At 42.9% G+C, this 18626-nt stretch overlaps 1 protein-coding gene and 1 pseudogene across 1 annotated transcript in view; one reads left to right on the top strand and one right to left on the bottom strand.

Moving 5' to 3' along the window:
* LOC124616316 (uncharacterized protein KIAA1522-like) overlaps positions 1 to 18626 on the bottom strand; it is a 485968-nt gene that overhangs the window by 101998 nt on the left and 365344 nt on the right. Inside the window, exons 10-12 of the mRNA XM_047144621.1 lie at positions 16285 to 16437; positions 9297 to 9601; positions 1646 to 1907 (exon numbers count right to left, since the gene is read on the bottom strand). Coding sequence (XP_047000577.1) covers positions 1646 to 1907; positions 9297 to 9601; positions 16285 to 16437 — 720 coding nt within the window. The remainder of the gene's footprint in view (positions 1 to 1645; positions 1908 to 9296; positions 9602 to 16284; positions 16438 to 18626) is intronic.
* LOC124617125 lies at positions 3778 to 3895 on the top strand (annotated as a pseudogene).

The raw sequence follows: 18626 nt of genomic DNA, 5'->3' as shown, positions 1-18626 counted from the left end.
TCTGCTGCTGCCGAACATTGCTTGGATACTGGTCACCCCATGTTATATAACAACACCGAGATATTGGCATGCACGTCCAGCTATTGAGACAGTGTTATTAAGGAGGCAGTTGAGATTAAATTAGCGAGCAACCTCGTTAACAGGGATGGAGGTTTCTGTTTAAACTTTGTTTGGAATCCGGCTCTCTCCCTTGTTAAAAAAGAAAGAGGGACAGAGTTAATGCTACATCACCTGGGAGCTCGTAGTTTCACTATCGATAGCTCTGACTTTGGTAATCTTCGGTGGCGCTAGTGTACAGCGTGTGTGTTATCTTTCCTGCATCAGTCCGAGAACCGAGGTTTTAAATTTGCACGTACATCGCCTGTCCGTTGCAGTTTGCCTTGAAAATGGCGGCGTGTTCTCCTGCCGAAATATCGGCGGTCGCTCAAAGTGTTAGCCGGCCGAAGTGGCCGTGCGGTTAAAGGCGCTGCAGTCTGGAACCGCAAGACCGCTACGGTCGCAGGTTCGAATCCTGCCTCGGGAATGGATGTTTGTGATGTCCTTAGGTTAGTTAGGTTTAACTAGTTCTAAGTTCTAGGGGACTAATGACCTCAGCAGTTGAGTCCCATAGTGCTCAGAGCCATTTGAACCATTTTGAAAGTGTTACCTGGCTGAATTCCCAGAAGTTATTTGAAAGATCTGTACGTGTGGTGTGCGTACTGTAAGACCTTCGGTACACACACCATCAGATTATTTGACTTGTCGCCCTAATGAAGTAGGCGAGTGTCAGCAATATGTCTCGTGGTCTTATCGTGCCGTGTTTATCTTCTGCCGTTTGATCAGTCGATAAAAACGCCACTTGCACGCTTAGAGTAGCAGATTGACGGTGACCAACTTTAAACAGAACTTGATTAATTTTCACACACATTTATTAAAATAATAACAAGCATAAAAATTACTTAACTTGGTTCTGGATGCTATTTACAATTGACAATCTGAAGTTCTTTTGGTATTGGTACGTTAATCATATTCTCACATCTATCTCTGATACTTGACAAAAGTGTCTATGCATTTATCTTCATCGCTATGTACAGGAATATGGTAATCTTATTAGGCGCAGACTGGTACAGAGAAATGCAGACTGGTACAGTTTGGTGCAGACAAATGCAGACTGACTAATCGGAGGTCTGTACACTCGTTATAATACCTCGCGCGTTCATGTATCGCTGCGCGAGTGTGATCCGCGAGGAGAAAAGGTTCTACGTTAGCAGCAATCTCATTGGCTGCGTTACACATTAATACGCGGATCGGCGTGGCAGAATTTGGTCCGTCTTTATGGCAGCGCCATCTCGTAGCTCAGAGACGGACGACCGCTGTACCTGTGCTGTTGTGCTTAGTGGGGCGCGCTCTAGTGGGAAAGTTGCGTGCGCGCTGACTACGCGGAACTATGTACACAACAGCACCCCAGGAGGAACTCAGGTCTCACAAGGTTAGATTAACTACAACGTGTAAATTAGCATTCAAGCAGTCATTCTTCTATCGCTACATTCTTGAACGGAACGTTAAGTGGCCGTAATAACTGGTACAGTGGGAAGTACCCTCTGCTATGCACTTCCCAGTGTTATGGGTGCGAATGCAGAGAAGATAAGGAGATGCAGGTGCTGACCTGGGCGCCGGCGGCGGCGGGGGTTCCCCGGAGACGTCCTCCTGCGAGGAGTCGAGGTCGTGGCTCTCGGTGCGCTCCCGCAGCAGCGGCGGCGTCACGGCAGCCAGCACCGGCACGATGGTCGTCGCCTCGTCGCAGGAGGCCACGTTGCGCGACGTGACAAAGAGGCGCGCGCGGTGGTTCAGCAGGCACAGGTTGTCGCTGTGGCGCCGCCACGGCTCCGGCACCACCGGCGCCGCCAGGCTGTCGCGGTGACCCAGGCCTGCCACAATGTGCGCACGTCGTCGCAGGCCCACTGACTAGTCTTTGTTGACTAGGATAATACAGTTTACTTTAACCCTTTATTTGGCAGTGTTGCTCTTAAGCAACATCAAATTTACATTGGCCTTATGGGACAACAAACACTTCTCAGTGCCTTTTACTGGCATTGTTGCCTCCAGGCAACGTTCCTTTACACACTGCGAATGCCAGTTGTTGTAATAGTTCAAGGTTTTCCACACAAGATGGCAGTTTGAGCAGTGGTGTTACTGAGATCTCCTCGTGTGAGCAACAGGGGTGTCTTATTTTGGTTCTGAAAGAGTGGATTTCAATAAATTGGCACTAATCTTAGCAGATTTTCTTCAAGAAATACCCAGAGGTGAGTTTACAGCAGAAATATTTCAACCTGATATTGTTTTGAATTACGTAAATAGTATAAGACTTTTGTGTTGCCTGTGAGCAACATTGCCCATAGTTGGGACATGCGCCATTAGTATATTACATATGTTTACGGCGTGACAGAGTAGACAATTTTATGTTCAGGGGCTTTTTAGCTGTGGATTCTAGAATATTTTATGGGATTAAAAAGCGAGAGGAATAGTAGTTCCACCAGAAAACCCGGCTTTGTCTGATCTAAGTGAATCTGAAGACTCTGAACTCTAAGTTTTGGCAGACTGTAGTGATGATGATCCAGACTATATTCCAGAGCGTCAATCTCAGTTCCATAACCTAGTTATACCAGAAACTGATTCTGATTCAGGAAGTGAAATCTCGGAAGCTCAGTGAATCCTTCTAGTGCAAGTGCCAGTCAAGTGAAAAAGAAAATTACAAAAACAGTCACTTACTTGTGGGTAAAGGAAGATATAACTGCTAGGGCAGAAAGTCTCTCTCTCCTGTGTTTTCTGATGAAGGCAATACACCACTGGGTTATTCCAGAAGATTCTTTGATTCAGAACTAATTGACAAAATTGTTCAGGAAACGAACTTATACTCTACGCAACGAACTACCACGTCAGTAAACACGAATATAAATGAAATGGAACAATTTTTCGGTGTTCTCATATACATGGGTCTTGTTTCTATGCTTTTGTACACTGACTATTGGTCTCAGTCAATGAATTGTGAAAAAATCACCAAAATTTTCAGTTTGAAGCACTTTCAGAAACTCCACCGATACTTGCATTTTACGAACAATGAGAATGCTGTGAACTCTTCTGACAGACTTTTCAAAATAAGACCTATTCTTGAGTCAATTGTAAAGAACTGCCGTGAGCAGAAACAAGAGTCGGAATTTTCTATAGATGAGATGATGGTTCCATATAAAGGTACAAGAGCAGGTAATTTGCACCAACATAATCAAAACAAGCCACACAAGCCGGGTTTTAAGATTTTTGTTCGTGCTGGTGTGTCTGGAGTTGTCTATGATTTTCTTCCCTATACTGGCAAGGGGATAATAACCGATCTTGCTGATGACGAGAAAGTATTTGGAACTGGAGGACAAGTTGTGGTTACACTTTGCAAAAGTATTTCAAGAGATATTTCTCCCAGAGTTTATTTTGACAATTTATTTTGCAGCCTTGAACTTATACTTTAAAAAATGTGGTCTACTGCTGGCAATGTTTCTTGTAAGCAACATTTCATAATTTTCATAATTTTTGTCAAAAATTTCTAAAACTGACTGAGTTGTATTTCTTTAAGCACAATAAATAAATATAAGCATTGAAAAAATTTTTTGGTTTTATTTTCACCATTTGCCAAATAAAGTGTTAAAAGGAAGAGTGCTATATTATTATAGGAGATACTACAGGTGGAAGCTAGTACAAATAATTGTTGAGATATGGGCCATTTTAACACGTTATTATACAGAGCGATTGGGCAACGGCCTTGCCACAGTGAATACACCAGTTCCCGTGAGGTCACCGAAGTTAAGCGCTGTCGGGCGTGGTCGGCACTTGGATGGGTGACCATCCAGGCCGCCATGTGCTGTTGCCATTTTTCGGGGTGCACGCAGCCTCGTGATGCCAATTGAGGAGCTACTCGACCGATTAGTAGCGGCTTCGGTCAAGGTTACCATCATAACGACCGGGAGAGTGGTGTGCTGACTCGCGTCCCTCCTATCCGCATCCTCAACTGAGGATGACACGGCCGTCAAATGGTCCCGGTAGGCCACTCGTGGCCTGAAGACGGAGTGCTTATACAGATCGATTAAAAAAAAGTTACAAATTGACATGGCATATCGGGAATACTACAAGGATCAATAATCACATAGAAACTTGGGGTCGCAAACGCCACGAGAGGTCAGTCACCTGCGGACTGGCATCGTCGGAGACAGTTTATTTGGGAGACCCGTGGTCTAGGGGTAGCGTCTTTGATTAATAATCAAAAGCGTCTTCGGTCCCGGGTTCGATCCCCGCCACTGCCTAAATTTCGATAAATAATCAGCATTGGCGGCCGAAGACTTCCGGCATAAGAAGTCAGCCTTATTCTGTCAACGGCCTTGTCAAAGAGGGCGGAGGAGCGGATAGAGGTTCAGGGCACTCTCTTGTCCTAGGGATGGGAAATTGCCCCTAAAGGCGGAATAATCAGCAACGATCAACGACATGAGGACGCAGAAGGCAATGGAAACCACTGCATTAAAGACACGTAACGTGTATCCACAGGACATGGGTCCTGTATTTGAAGAAGTGTCATGATGATCTCTCCATTGGCAAAAGATTCCGGAATAGTCCCCCATTCGGATCTCCGGGAGGGGACTGCCAAGGGGGAGGTTACCATGAGAAAAAGATTGAATAATCAACGAAAGGATAACGTTCTACGATTCGGGGCGTGGAATGTCAGAAGCTTGAACGTGGTAGGGAAACTAGAAAATCTGAAAAGGGAAATGCAAAGGCTCAATCTAGATATAGTAGGGGTCAGTGAAGTGAAGTGGAAGGAAGACAAGGATTCTGGTCAGATGAGTATCGGGTAACATCAACAGCAGCAGAAAATGGTATAACAGGTGTAGGATTCGTTATGAATAGGAAGGTAGGGCAGAGGGTTTGTTACTGTGAACAGTTCAGTGACCGGGTTGTTCTAATCAGAATCGACAGCAGACAAACACCGACAACGATAGTTCAGGTATACATGCCGACGTCGCAAGCTGAAGATGAACAGATAGAGAAACTTTATGAAGATATTGAAAGGGTAATGCAGTATGTAAAGGGGGACGAAAATCTAATAGTCATGGACGACTGGAATGCAGTTGTAGGGGAAGGAGTAGGAGAAAAGGTTACAGGAGAATATGGGCTTGGAACAAGGAATGAAAGAGGAGAAAGACTAATTGAGTTCTGTAACAAGTTTCAGCTAGTAATAGCGAATACCCTGTTCAAGAATCACAAGAGGAGGAGGTATACTTGGAAAAGACCGGGAGATACGGGAAGATTTCAATTAGATTACATCATGGTCAGACAGAGATTCCGAATCAGATACTGGATTGTAAGGCGTACCAAGGAGCAGATATAGACTCAGATCACAATATAGTAGTGATGAAGAGTAGGCTGAAGTTCAAGACATTAGTCAGGAAGAATCAATACGCAAAGAAGTGGGATACGGAAATACTAAGGAATGACGAGATACGTTTGAAGTTCTCTAACGCTATAGATACAGCAATAAGGAATAGCGCAGTAGGCAGTACAGTTGAAGAGGAATGGACATCTCTAAAAAGGGCCATCACAGAAGCTGGGAAGGAAAACATAGGTACAAAGAAGGTAGCTGCGAAGAAACCATGGGTAACAGAAGAAATACTTCAGTTGATTGATGAAAGGAGGAAGTACAAACATGTTCCGGGAAAATCAGGAATACAGAAATACAAGTCGCTGAGGAATGAAATAAATAGGAAGTGCAGGGAAACTAAAACGAAATGGCTGCAGGAAAAATGTGAAGACATCGAAAAAGATATGATTGTTGGAAGGACAGACTCAGCATACAGGAAAGTCAAAACAACCTTTGGTGACATTAAATGCAACGGTGGTAACATTAAGAGTGCAACGGGAATTCCACTGTTAAATGCAGAGGAGAGAGCAGATAGGTGGAAAGAATACATTGAAAGCCTCTATGAGGGTGAAGATTTGTCTGATGTGATAGAAGAAGAAGCAGGAGTCGATTTAGAAGAGATAGGGGATCCAGTATTAGAATCGGAATTTAAAAGAGCTTTGGAGGACTTACGGTCAAATAAGGCAGAAGGAATAGATAACATTACAACAGAATTTCTAAAATCATTGAGGGAAGTGGCAACAAAACGACTATTCACGTTGGTGTATAGAATATATGAGTCTGGCGACATACCATCTGACTTTCGGAAAAGCATCATCCACACAATTCCGAAGACGGTAAGAGCTGACAAGTGCGAGAATTATCGCACAATCAGCTTAACAGCTCATGCATCGAAGCTGCTTACAAGAATAATATACAGAAGAATGGAAAAGAAAATTGAGAATGCGCTAGGTGACGATCAGTTTGGCTTTAGGAAAAGTAAAGGTACGAGAGAGGCAATTCTGACGTTACGGCTAATAATGGAATGTAGGCTAAAGAAAAATGAAGACACTTTCATAGGATTTGTCGACCTGGAAAAAGCGTTCGACAATATAAAATGGTGCAAGCTGTTCGAGATTCTGAAAAAAGTAGGAGTAAGCTATAGGGAGAGACGGGTCATATACAATATGTACAACAACCATGAGGGAATAATAAGAGTGGACGATCAAGAACGAAGTGATCGTATTAAGAAGGGTGTAAGACAAGGCTGTAGCCTTTCGCCTCTACTCTTCAATCTGTACATCGAGGAAGCAATGATGGAAATAAAAGAAAGGTTCAGGAGTGGAATTAAAATACAAGGTGAAAGGATATCAATGATACAAGTCGCTGATGACATTGCTATCCTGAGTGAAAGTGAAGAAGAATTAAATGATCTGCTGAACGGAATGAACAGTCTCATGAGTACACAGTATGGTTTGAGAGTAAATCGGAGAAATGGCTCTGAGCACTATGGGACTTAACATCTATGGTCATCAGTCCCCTAGAACTTAGAACTACTTAAACCTAACTAACCTAAGGACAGCACACAACACCCAGCCATCACGAGGCAGAGAAAATCCCTGACCCCGCCGGGAATCGAACCCGGGAACCCGGGCGTGGGAAGCGAGAACGCTACCGCACGACCACGAGATGCGGGCAAATCGGAGAAAGACGAAGGTAATGAGAAGTAGCAGAAATGAGAACAGCGAGAAACTTAACATCAGGATTGATGGTCACGAAGTCAATGAAGTTAAGGAATTCTGCTACCTAGGCAGCAAAATAACCAATGACGGACGGAGCAAGGAGGACATCAAAAGCAGACTCGCTATGGCAAAAATGGCATTTCTGGCCAAGAGAAGTCTACTAATATCAAATATCGGCCTTAATTTGAGGAAGAAATTTCTGAGGATGTACGTCTGGAGTACAGCATTGTACGGTAGTGAAACATGGACTGTGGGAAAACCGGAACAGAAGAGAATCGAAGCATTTGAGATGTGGTGCTATAGACAAATGTTGAAAATTAGGTGGACTGATAAGGTAAGAAATGAGGAGGTTCTACGCAGAATCGGAGAGGAAAGGAATATGTGGAAAACACTGATAAGGAGAATGGACAGGATGATAGGACATCTGCTAAGACATGAGGGAATGACCTCCATGGTACTAGAGGGAGCTGTAGAGGGCAAAAACTGTAGAGGAAGACAGAGATTGGAATACGTCAAGCAAATAATTGAGGACGTAGGTTGCAAGTGCTACTCTGAGATGAAGAGGTTAGCACAGGAAAGGAATTCGTGGCGGGCCGCATCAAACCAGTCAGTAGACTGATGGGAAAAAAAAAAAAAAAAAAAAAAAAAAAAAAAAAAAAAAAAAAAAAAGTTTTTATTAGGTCGCTCTCTTGTCTGTCAGTCTGTTGTGCAAAAATTTTGCAGTTGATTTTAAAATAACTTCCCAATGAGCTAATGACTTAAAATTTTAAACAGAGTTCGGAACTAGATGACAATGCAGTATTAACTCGCTCTCTGTGCAGTAAGAGTGGGGGGTGGGAGTGAAGAAGTTTCGTGACGCCTGACATCTCAGTACGTGAGTCGATGGGCATGGTTGAGCACAGAGAGTAGGGAAGGAGAGAGGGATGGAGAGAGGAGGAGGAGGAGATGTGGGCAATTCGTATGACATTTGCATACACAGACGAAGATATGGGTAGATAGCTAGTACTTTTGCACAAATAAATAATTAAGTAAAAAATATAATCTCATTAAAATGTTTAAAATCAACTGAGAAAATTCACACATGCAAGACTAAAATCCACACATAATTACTTAAATACAAATAAATTTGTAATATAACGCATGCTTGGATTGAACTAAATGTACAACCGTACAAAATAAATTTTCTTACCTCTTTAGATTCCTAAACCTTTACAGATAGTCATGAAAATCTGTGCTTGTGAATTCTTAATAGCTATGCCAAAACCTGTAGTATTATTAATGATAAAAGTGAGGTGCATGCAATGTATATTATACTAGTGGGAGGTGAACAATGCATGCATCAATCGTGTAATATATGTTTCTCGTTGTAAACCTTCAAGTACTGTAATAGCTGTTAAAAACTCTCAAGCACAAATTATCAGGACTATCGGTATGGTGTTAGAAATCTGCATGCAGGTACGAAAAATTATTTGATTTTTAAAGTCGGATAAAAAAACGCGTTATTTTAAAAATATGTTTTTATTTAAGTAATTGTGAGTGTTCAGTATACAGTGGCTTCAGGCAAATGTCGGGATGATCCCTTTGAAAGGGCACGGCCGATTTCTTTCCCCAACTTTCCGTAATCTGAGGTTGTGCTCCGTCTCTAATGACCTCGTTGTCGAAGGGACGTTAAACACTAATCATCTCCTCCACCTCCTCCTCCTCCGCCTATTGCAGCCCAATGCAAACATCTTGAGGTAGTTGCTCTGCAGCAATGAGCCCTAGCTGCATGTATGCATTGCATCTTGAACCAGCTGTAGTCAGCGCACCTTGATTTGTGCCACCAGGATGCACGCTGTTTGCGAGATATGTACCTTTAGCCGTGCTGTCAAAACGCATCTAGATGAAATGTGCGCATCTTGAGATGTACTGCCGCTGTGCACACCTCCAAGTATGTTGTCACGTCACAGTGCGGGCCCATTCAAGTATGTATACACTTCGCGGTGCCTTCAGGACATGCGCTAACAATAGTGTCCACAGCTTGAGCCATGCTGTCACGATATCCACTATGTACACTGTGTGCATCTTGAGCTATGCTGTATCTGCAACGTACGATCGCTGAGCTGTAATGTAGCGACAAGCAGCAGCTGTGGGTCACGCACCTTGAGCCGTGCTGTCGCGGCGCGTGCTCGAGACGCTGTCCCGGTGGCCGAGCCTGCGCTGACTCGTCGTGCTGTCGCGCCGCCCCATCGCTGGGCTGCCGGCGCTGCCGCTGCTGTCTCGCCGCGACAGCCCCATGCTGTCCCGCCGCGCCGACAGACTGCCGCGGTGCTCCGGGCTGCCGAACGGCGACGGTACCACGACGTCGCTGTCGCGCCGGCTCACTGGCGCAGCAGCTGCAGCCGCGACGGCCACGCGGTGTTCAGGGCTGCCACCTGTAAGCGCAGACAGTCCTCGCTCATTCTCCCTGGCGCGTTTCGCCTTACATACTGACATACAAATAAAATGCCAACAACAGAGTCCCAGACTTCAGCGGTGTGCCGTCAATAACAGGCCGCAATTAAGCATTACTTCAAACGAAAGTTTTGTGTCAAAAAAATTATATCATGGGCTCGACAAAATAAAGACTTCTTTTTAATAATCATTTTTTGTTTCACACAGTGAAGTTGTACGCTGATTAGGCCCTGGGCTTATATTTGGGAGCATCTGCGTTCAGTTGCCTGTCGAAACGCCGACATTTGCGATTCCCCTGGTTTCCCTAATTTCTGTCACGTGTGGAGGCTATGGTGTACACTCCTTGAGCTGTACCGTCACCACAAGCGATAGTAACACTTTCCTGGCGCCCTAGAATTCTGCGATGACTCATCATCCTGCATGTGTGCCACAAGTCTGGAATTACAAGTGCTTTCCTTTAAAATTCACACACAATCTGATTCCCACTCCCTCCCATACTGCACTGATTTTCACTGACATAATATTAAACACTGGCCTTCCTTTCCTTTTTTTAAATTTGGTAATGGACGAAACTGACAGACAGTATCACCTGAGTTTTAACCAATATGCCTAGAAATTGTAAAGACCTACAACTATTACCAGTCAGAAGTAGAACATGGGAAGTTCTCCGGTTGTGGTAGCATCCCTGTCAGTATCTATATGAGATTAATTAACAGCCCAAGGTTCATTAATCTTAGTCGACGATGTCGAAAGAGTAAAAGCTCAAATTTACCGAAATAGTATTCATAGATCTACTGCGGATCAAAAGGAATCAGTTAGATACTATTTGCAGAGTGAACATCAATACCGAGACTGTAGGTTGATCTAAGGACTGAAACATGGGTGGTCAGGGAATCACACTGTCATCTATTTGAACTGGCCATACTGAAGAATTTGATGGACATAGGAAGCCTTATAAAATGCATTTGTTGTTGACGAATTTCAAGACACAAGCTATTATGACAAAAATGTATAGTATTCAGTTAACAGTGAATTCCATTGCTGTACGATCTGAGCCATCCTTTCCTGAGATGGCTCTGTAGACCTTTTAAAAACACAAGATATCGTCTGTCTGAAGCCAGGGACGCCTGTAGCTAGAGTTGACTTATAACCACTTACCAATTCAACCCTTTAAACTCACTCGAGGCTAATTTCCTGTAAAGCGTCCTTCGAGAGTTGGGTTTTACAGTTCCTTGAATTACAGTTAAGTCATGGCATCGCGAGAGTTAATTCCTAAAAAAATTCACTGGTCGACTGAATTAAATCGTTCCCCCAGCATCCAGTGATTTTGTCTATGTCTATTTCTTATTTCAGAAGATTCTTAAGTATTGACAGTGCACACCTGTATCTGGTTCCCAGAAATCAATTAAATCACTTCAGTAAAGTTCTAATCATAATAACTGGTCGTTCAGCGTGTAGCTCAAGCTGTAAAATATAAATCTCTTTGATTCGTTTGCTTTTTAACATGCGTAAGTCTGTATCGTGTGTTTAGGAACGATTGGACAGTAATGATTTATGTAAGTGTCGATACTGTTGTGTAGACACTTATGGCATTGGCATTCATACCAAGAGTTCGATAACTTCATAGCATCGTAACACTTATCTGTACAGCAGTATTGGGAGTACCCACAGTCACTGCTACTTTAATGAACACTGAACTGTATGCAGTATCCATATAGAAAACACAACTACAGCAATAAAAACTAACACTCAGCAAGGCAAAGTGGTTACCCAGCTACTGCGTGAAATAACTTGGTCACATGATGAGAACGAGAAAGGTGTGATAGTGCTGACAGAGGAGGCGACTGAAGGTACAAAAGAATGTTAACACACAAAAGTTAAAGTAAGTCAGTGGTGTTCAAATTATAGAAAGATGGACAAAGCAGAGTAAGAGAAATATATATATATATATATATATATATATATATATATATATATATATATATTTCTTTGACGATATAGATAAATGTGTTATTAGACAGTAATATCTGCAATATTATGAACAATACAAAGAAATATCATCTTTGTAAAAACTTCGCAGGTTTTGTCGCACAGAACTGGAATTCATGCTAGCAAAGAAACCTTGAGAAAAAAATACTGTTCCATCTATAGAATTTGATATTAAAAGATGTCAGAATGAACACATCATTCTGTGCGGAAGAAAATGAGCATGCTACATCACATTTTCACAAAAAATGAAGAAAAATGTGGGCAGAAGTTTATTTAGAGGAACCTAGGATTAATACAGACTACACTGTGAATAAATGTTGCGAAGTGACAGTGTATGAAGAGTACAGCCAATAAAAAAAAAAGGCCGGTCAACGTTTCATTGTTGTGAAAGCTGAGTTTCGGTTTGTGTTCACTTCTCTTCTGTGGATACAATTTTTTAAAAAAAGTCAGACTATAGTGTAGAAACGGAGAGAAAAAGAATTAAAATTCGTATAGAGACGGAAAGCCGAACTTTTGGCATTAATTAAGGAGCATCAACCGTCTTCTGCTCATTCCACTGACAAAATTTACGAAGAAAATGGTTCCCTTCCTATTTGCTCCGTACAATCTGGACCTAAATTCCTATAGAATTTGCCTGGAATCCTGCAAATTTAAGGATACTGTCAGTGAAGCTCCGTGAGCAGCCAATGTGACCTACACCATACGTTTTGTTTCTGTTCAAGCTCTAGTTGGGCACTTCATTCAGTGGCATGTACAGACGTGTAGCGTTTGGCTGCACTACACTTGTAAGAACAGGCCCGGATCTAGGGGGCAACGAAACGGGGTATCTGCCCCGGACGGTAATTTCAGGGGCCCCAAATTCATATTCTTGAAGGAAAAAACCTGTTTCACAAAGCACCTAGCATCAAGCGCACGTTGATCTATGGATTATTCATATGATTTTGAACATTTTTGAACACATTCTAAGTTGATTTCAGAACGAATCATAAGTTGATTTTTGTATGCCAGTATAGCGTACGTTATGCATCTGCCAAGGGAGTTCCCGTCGCATCTAGAAACAAAAAAAAGTTTCCCGCAGACAAAAGGGGGGGGGGGGCGGCTTTACGAGCTGAGACGGATAAATTCCAACGAGTAAATACCAATAGCTGTTTGTTTACGTGGTTGATTGGGTGTGCGAATGATCAGCTTTGTTATAATTATTAGCGAAATCCGTAGATTCAGACTACCGGAATGAATAAACGACGAACAGGAATAAACGGTAAGAAAGATTAATATATAATCTTCTCTGTGTATCCAAGAAAATGAAATTTTGACAGAAATTTTTGCCATATCGCTACACCACTAAGAGCCTGGTGTACAGTCCCTGGTTAGCAGCCGCTGAAGTTCTATTCTCGCAATAGCGCGGAAAACGCTTCGTATGAACACATAATAATGCCTAACCGGAGAATAAATACGAGATAACTAGAATGGTGATTGTGACAAGTTTAGTGAACTTAACGGAGAATAAGTTTTGAGAATGGTTGGTTGACTGATTGATTTAGGGGAGCGGACCAGACAGCAAGGTAATCAGTCCCATCGGATTAGGGAAGGGTGGGGAAGGAAGTCGGCCGTGTCCTTTCAAAGGAACCATCCCGGCATTTGACTGACGCGATTTAGGGAAATCACTGGAGACCTAAACCAGGATGGTTGGACGCGGGTTTGAACCATCGTCCTCTCGAATGCGAGTCCAGTGTGCTAACCAATGTGCCACCTCGCTCGGTGTTTTGAGAATGGCAGAAAAAGTTACAGAATTAATGATAACAAGGCTGTCTATTAGAACGAGGAAGGACATCACACAAATTATATGGAAGAATAAGACGATTACATATTTATATATGAATTTCGTGCTACTAGTTTTCGATCTCGTGCTTGAGAAACTGGAGCGTATGAATGAAATGTGAAACTATTTCCTAACATAATGCCCAATAGGCATTTGATATTGGTGCTTCGTGAATTATATGCTATCGTATTATTAATGTATGAGCTAGATAAAAATGGCCATTTTACAACTGTTGCAATATTAGAAAGGCCAATTTCATTTTATCTAGCAGACAGTGACAAAATAGACGTAATCAAATCGACAAACCACACCTGTCATGGGTAATATTCGTATTAACAGCTTTTTCAGTGTCAGACAACGACTTTTTGAATTTTATGTAGCAAAACGTGTAACGAATTTTGATGAGGTAATAGATTCTTTCGCAGAAAGGAAAGCATGCCTTGTGAAGCTATAGCAAGATTAGAGGGGGAAAAAATTGAAGAAATATGTACTGTCTTGCTTGTCTCTTGTCTTTACTGGTTTTTTGTTTCCTTTATCTAATTTTATGCCACACAAAAGAGAAAGTTATTAGCTAATACGCAATAAAGAGTGCAAATTTTCTGAAGAGTGTTTATTCTCCTGCTTACAAATAATCCCAGTCAGTATGAATGGTGCGTTTTTTTAAAGGGCGGTGAAACAGGCCAAATGGGAGCAGGAGAGGTGCCGCAAGACATTTCAATTTCCACTGTCCTGAATGTAGGTTTGATGGTTTCTATTACAAAATACACACGTCCCTATTCCACAGAGCGAAATACAGCGACGTGCGATAGAAGTGTGTTGTGTGAATAGGTGTGGGACTTTGGCACACTTAAGACCAAATAAAATGTCTTATATTCCCTCGAACGTATATGTTTTAGGTACCAAATTCTTCAGAAAGATATGCGCTACAAAATGAACATATTTTTGAAAAATTAATTCTTAAAAATGTTTTACGGCCCGTCTCAAACGATCGACGGGGGCGGGGCCTGGTGGTAATGGTTCAAAAATGGTTCAAATGGCTCTGAGCACTATGGGACTCAACTACTGAGGTCATTAGTCCCTAGAACTTAGAACTAGTTAAACCTAACTAACCTAAGGGCATTACAAACATCCATGCCCGAGGCAGGATTCGAACCTGCGACCGTAGCGGTCTCGCGGTTCCAGACTGCAGCGCCTTTAACCGCACGGCCACTTCGGCCGGCCCTGGTGGTAATAGTGCTACTGCTCCTCGCGCATTAAAGGAATACGAAGAGGCCCTCTTTCTGCACTGGGATTGAAGAACATAAACCGAAATTCGAATCAACTGACGATTTGGGAGTTGCTTCTGGAAAAGGCCGGCTGCGCCACAAATAGTTGAAGAAGTTACTGTTTTCAGGGCTGAGAATACTGAACAGATTGTGCACGAACTGTGTCACAACAGCTGATCATTCCATATTCGAAAAGTGCTGATAACAATTAAGAAATGGTATCTCTAGTTCGGTTCAGGCTGTCATGGATGCCGATGGTTGTCATATCTAACCAAAAGATAGCGAAAGTTGTACTTAGTTATTCGACCAATATTGTCCAGGGACGTAAGTCTTACTGGTGAGAAATCACGTACGGTGTTCCCCAAGGTTCAGTGTTAGGTCCACTATTATTCGTCATAGCTGTAAAGGAATCCCCGTCTTATATACGATGAGCAGAATTACTTATTTTGGCAGATGACACTAGTATTGGATCGACCCACCCAAGCATACAATTAGAAACAGAAGTAATGGTAAACAAAGTTCTTAAAAGTATAATTGCCTGGTATTCTGTGAATGATATCACCCTCAATTTTAAAAAAGACTCAGCACATTCAGTTCTGAACATCTAGAGGTACTACACCAGTAATGAGTGCAGCACATGCTGAGAAAATAACTGATAGGGTGGAAAATTCAAAATTCTTAGGTGTTCATTGCGATGAGAATTTAATATTAAATAGCACATTTTGGATCCCTTAAACAAATTATTTCAGCCACATTTGTTCTTAGGATCATTGCAAATCTTGGGGAGAGGCAAATCAGTAGGTAAACAAATTTTGCTTGTTTTCATTCAGTAATGTTCTGGGATAACTCATCTGTAAAAAGGAGTCTTCGTTGCTCAAAAATGTGCCGTAAGAATAATATATGGTACTCATCCACTAACATCTTGTAGACATCTGTTCAAGGAGTTGAGCATTCTGACTACTGCGTCACAATATATTTATTCCCTCATGAAGTTTGTTGTAAATAATCCAATACAGTTCAAATGGAGTAATGCTGTACACAATTACAGTACCAGAATGAAAAATGACATTGATTACCTCAACATTAAGGTTGACTTTAGCACAAAAAGAGGCGCTCAATGCTGAAACCAAAATTTTTGATGCTTTACCCAGTGATATAAAATGTCTGACAGACAGGAAAGTAAAATTTGAAAACAAATTGAGAAAGTTTCTCCTGGACAACTTCTATTCCGTTGAAGAATTTCTGTTATTGTAATGCGAAACTTATGTACATCGTCTTTCCATTCTTCTTTAAAAATATAATTAAAAAATACGTAGAAATTTTCAGATTGTAACGTTATGTACAAATTAATTTGCAATGTGAACGTAAAATGACGCGTTCCAAATTACGATTTATCTTTGTACAGTGTCTGTAGTGAGGTTCCGTCCTCCTACGAGGAGAGAACCCTGCGTACTCCAGTGTGTATTTCCCAGTGTAACTCCAGTAGTGCCACAGACTGTCTGGCTGTACTCACCAGGTGCCCTGTGGTGTTCAGAGTGCGCCGGGCTGATGCGCCCGCTGGGACAAGGACTGGCGGCGCGAGGGGGAGGGCTAGGTGGCTGCCCGGGGGCGGGTGGGGGCGGCGGGGGCGGCTGCTCGTCGCGCGCCACCACCAGCTCCACCTCCGGCAGGCGTGCGTCCGCCAGCAGCGCCCGCGCCTCGGACAGCGTGGCGAGGCCGCGCACCAGCCGCCCGTCCACGTTCACCACCTCGTCGTCCACGCGCAGCCGGCCGTCCCTACACAAAGTGGCGAACGTGCACGCCTCTGTGTCAAGTGAACGTCACTGCCTCAGCAGTCAAACAGCCACTGTACCTCCTGCCATGCTGAGTAAGGTTTATATACAGATATACACACCTTCAGGGAGTGAGTGAAATACCTCACGACTATATTTTACTGCTACATTCCTTGAATCCTCTTTACATCATTGGAAATCTTTTACTACAATGAGATGGCAGAAGTCGGGTAATACCGATATGCAGATGGCGGTAGTATCGCGAACACAAGGTGTAAAATCTGTCATTTGTACACAGGTGAAAAGGTCTCGACTTGAATATGGCCGCAAAACCGGCATTAACAGAATTTGAATGGTAGTTGGAGCTAGATACATGGGACCTTCCATTTCGCAAATCGTTAAGGAATTCAATATTACGAGATCCAAAGTGCCAAAAGTGTGCTGAGAACACGACATTTCGGGCATTAAGTCTCACCACGTATAACGCATTGCCGATGGCTTTCAGGTAACGACCGAGAACAGTGGCATTTGCGTTGACTTGTCAGTGGTAAAAGACAAGCAACACTGCTTGCAATAATTGCAGAAATCAATGTGGGAAGTACGACGAACGTATCCTTTAGGACAGTGTTGCGAAATGTGGCGTTAATGGGCTATGACAGCAGACAACCAACGCGAGTGCCTTTTCTGACAGCACGACATCGCCTGCAGTGCTTCTACCGGGCTCGAGTCCATATCGGTTGGGCCCTAGGCGAGTCAAAAACCTTGGCCTGGTCAGATGAATCCTGATTTCAGTTGGTTAGAGCTAATGGTAGGGTTCGAGTGTGACACAGACCCCACGAAGCCATGGTCCCAAGTTGTCAACAAAGCACTATGCAGGCTGGGACTTAACTTTTGAGGTCATCAGTCCCCTAGAACTTATAACTACTTAAACCTAACCTAAGGACATCACACACATCCATGCCCGAGGCAGGATTCGAACCTGCAACCGTAGAGGTCGCGCGGTTCCAGACCGTAGCGCCTAGAACCGCTCGGCCACTCCGACCGGTTGTAGGCTGCTGATGGCCCCATAATGGTGTGGGTTGTGTTTACATGGAATGGACGGGTCCTCCAGTAAAAATGAACAGATCATTGCCAGCGAGAGTAACTCCGAAAGTATGACAGGAATGGAAAAGTTTGTGGGAGAAAGGTTGCATGCGACAGCGGGGGCCATAATACGACGTTGGTTTTTTGGTGCTAAATGCGGTCGTTTCAGAGATATGAAGGTCAATTTTTTTATAATAGGATGCTATAGTTTGGTGCTTATTTTCTGATCTATCGAACCGAATCCAATGATGTGTAACAATAAGGGTTTTGAAGGTGAACAAGGTCACAAAGGTGGCATGAACGTCCATTTACAGAAGGTGTTAGAAGTGATGACCATTGGTATCAGTGGGTTGTTGCTATCATCTTGTCATGGATTGAGTGGTATTCCTCATCACATCGGCACTTATCGAAGCACATGCTCTGGCAATTCTATCTCGCATATCTTCAATCCCCACAAGAAAAAATTCAGAGGCGTCAAATCTGGCGAGCGAGCCGGCCACGACACATGTCCTTCGCGTCCAATCTAACGATTTGGGAATTGTCTCTGCAACTCATTTCTAGCCATCAGCGAAAAATGTGCCGGACATCCATCGTATTGATACTACATTCTGTTCCTTATTCCCAAAGGTATTTCTTCCAATAAGAGACCTAATGTTTCTTGCAGGAGTGTGGTGTACTTCCTACCATTAAGATTTCCTTCGATGAAATAGGGGCCTATAATTCTGTCCTCCAGAATACCACACCATACACTCACCGGCCACGGTTTTTGGTGTGCAACTTGCCGTTGTCGACATGGATTTTCAGTTGCCCAATAATTCATGTTATGCAAATTAACTTTTCCATGGTTGGTTAATGAAGCCTCGTCAGTAAATAAAATCAAATTAATAAAGGTGTCATCCCTCTGAATCTGAAGTTGAGCAAGTCAGCAGAATTCAATGCGATGCTTACAATCCGTAACGGTTAATTCTTGGTGGAGACTGATATTGTAAAGATGATATTTATGGCGATGCAGAACACGAACAATACTACTCAGGCTCATGCCAGATACGCTTGCGATTTGACACTAACTAACACAAGGATCTCGAACCAGCGGCAAGAGTAAAAATTTCC

This window comes from Schistocerca americana, chromosome 5 (genome assembly GCF_021461395.2).
Source record: "Schistocerca americana isolate TAMUIC-IGC-003095 chromosome 5, iqSchAmer2.1, whole genome shotgun sequence".
NCBI lineage: Eukaryota > Metazoa > Arthropoda > Insecta > Orthoptera > Acrididae > Schistocerca > Schistocerca americana.
This window is presented reverse-complemented; position numbering and strand designations above follow the sequence as displayed.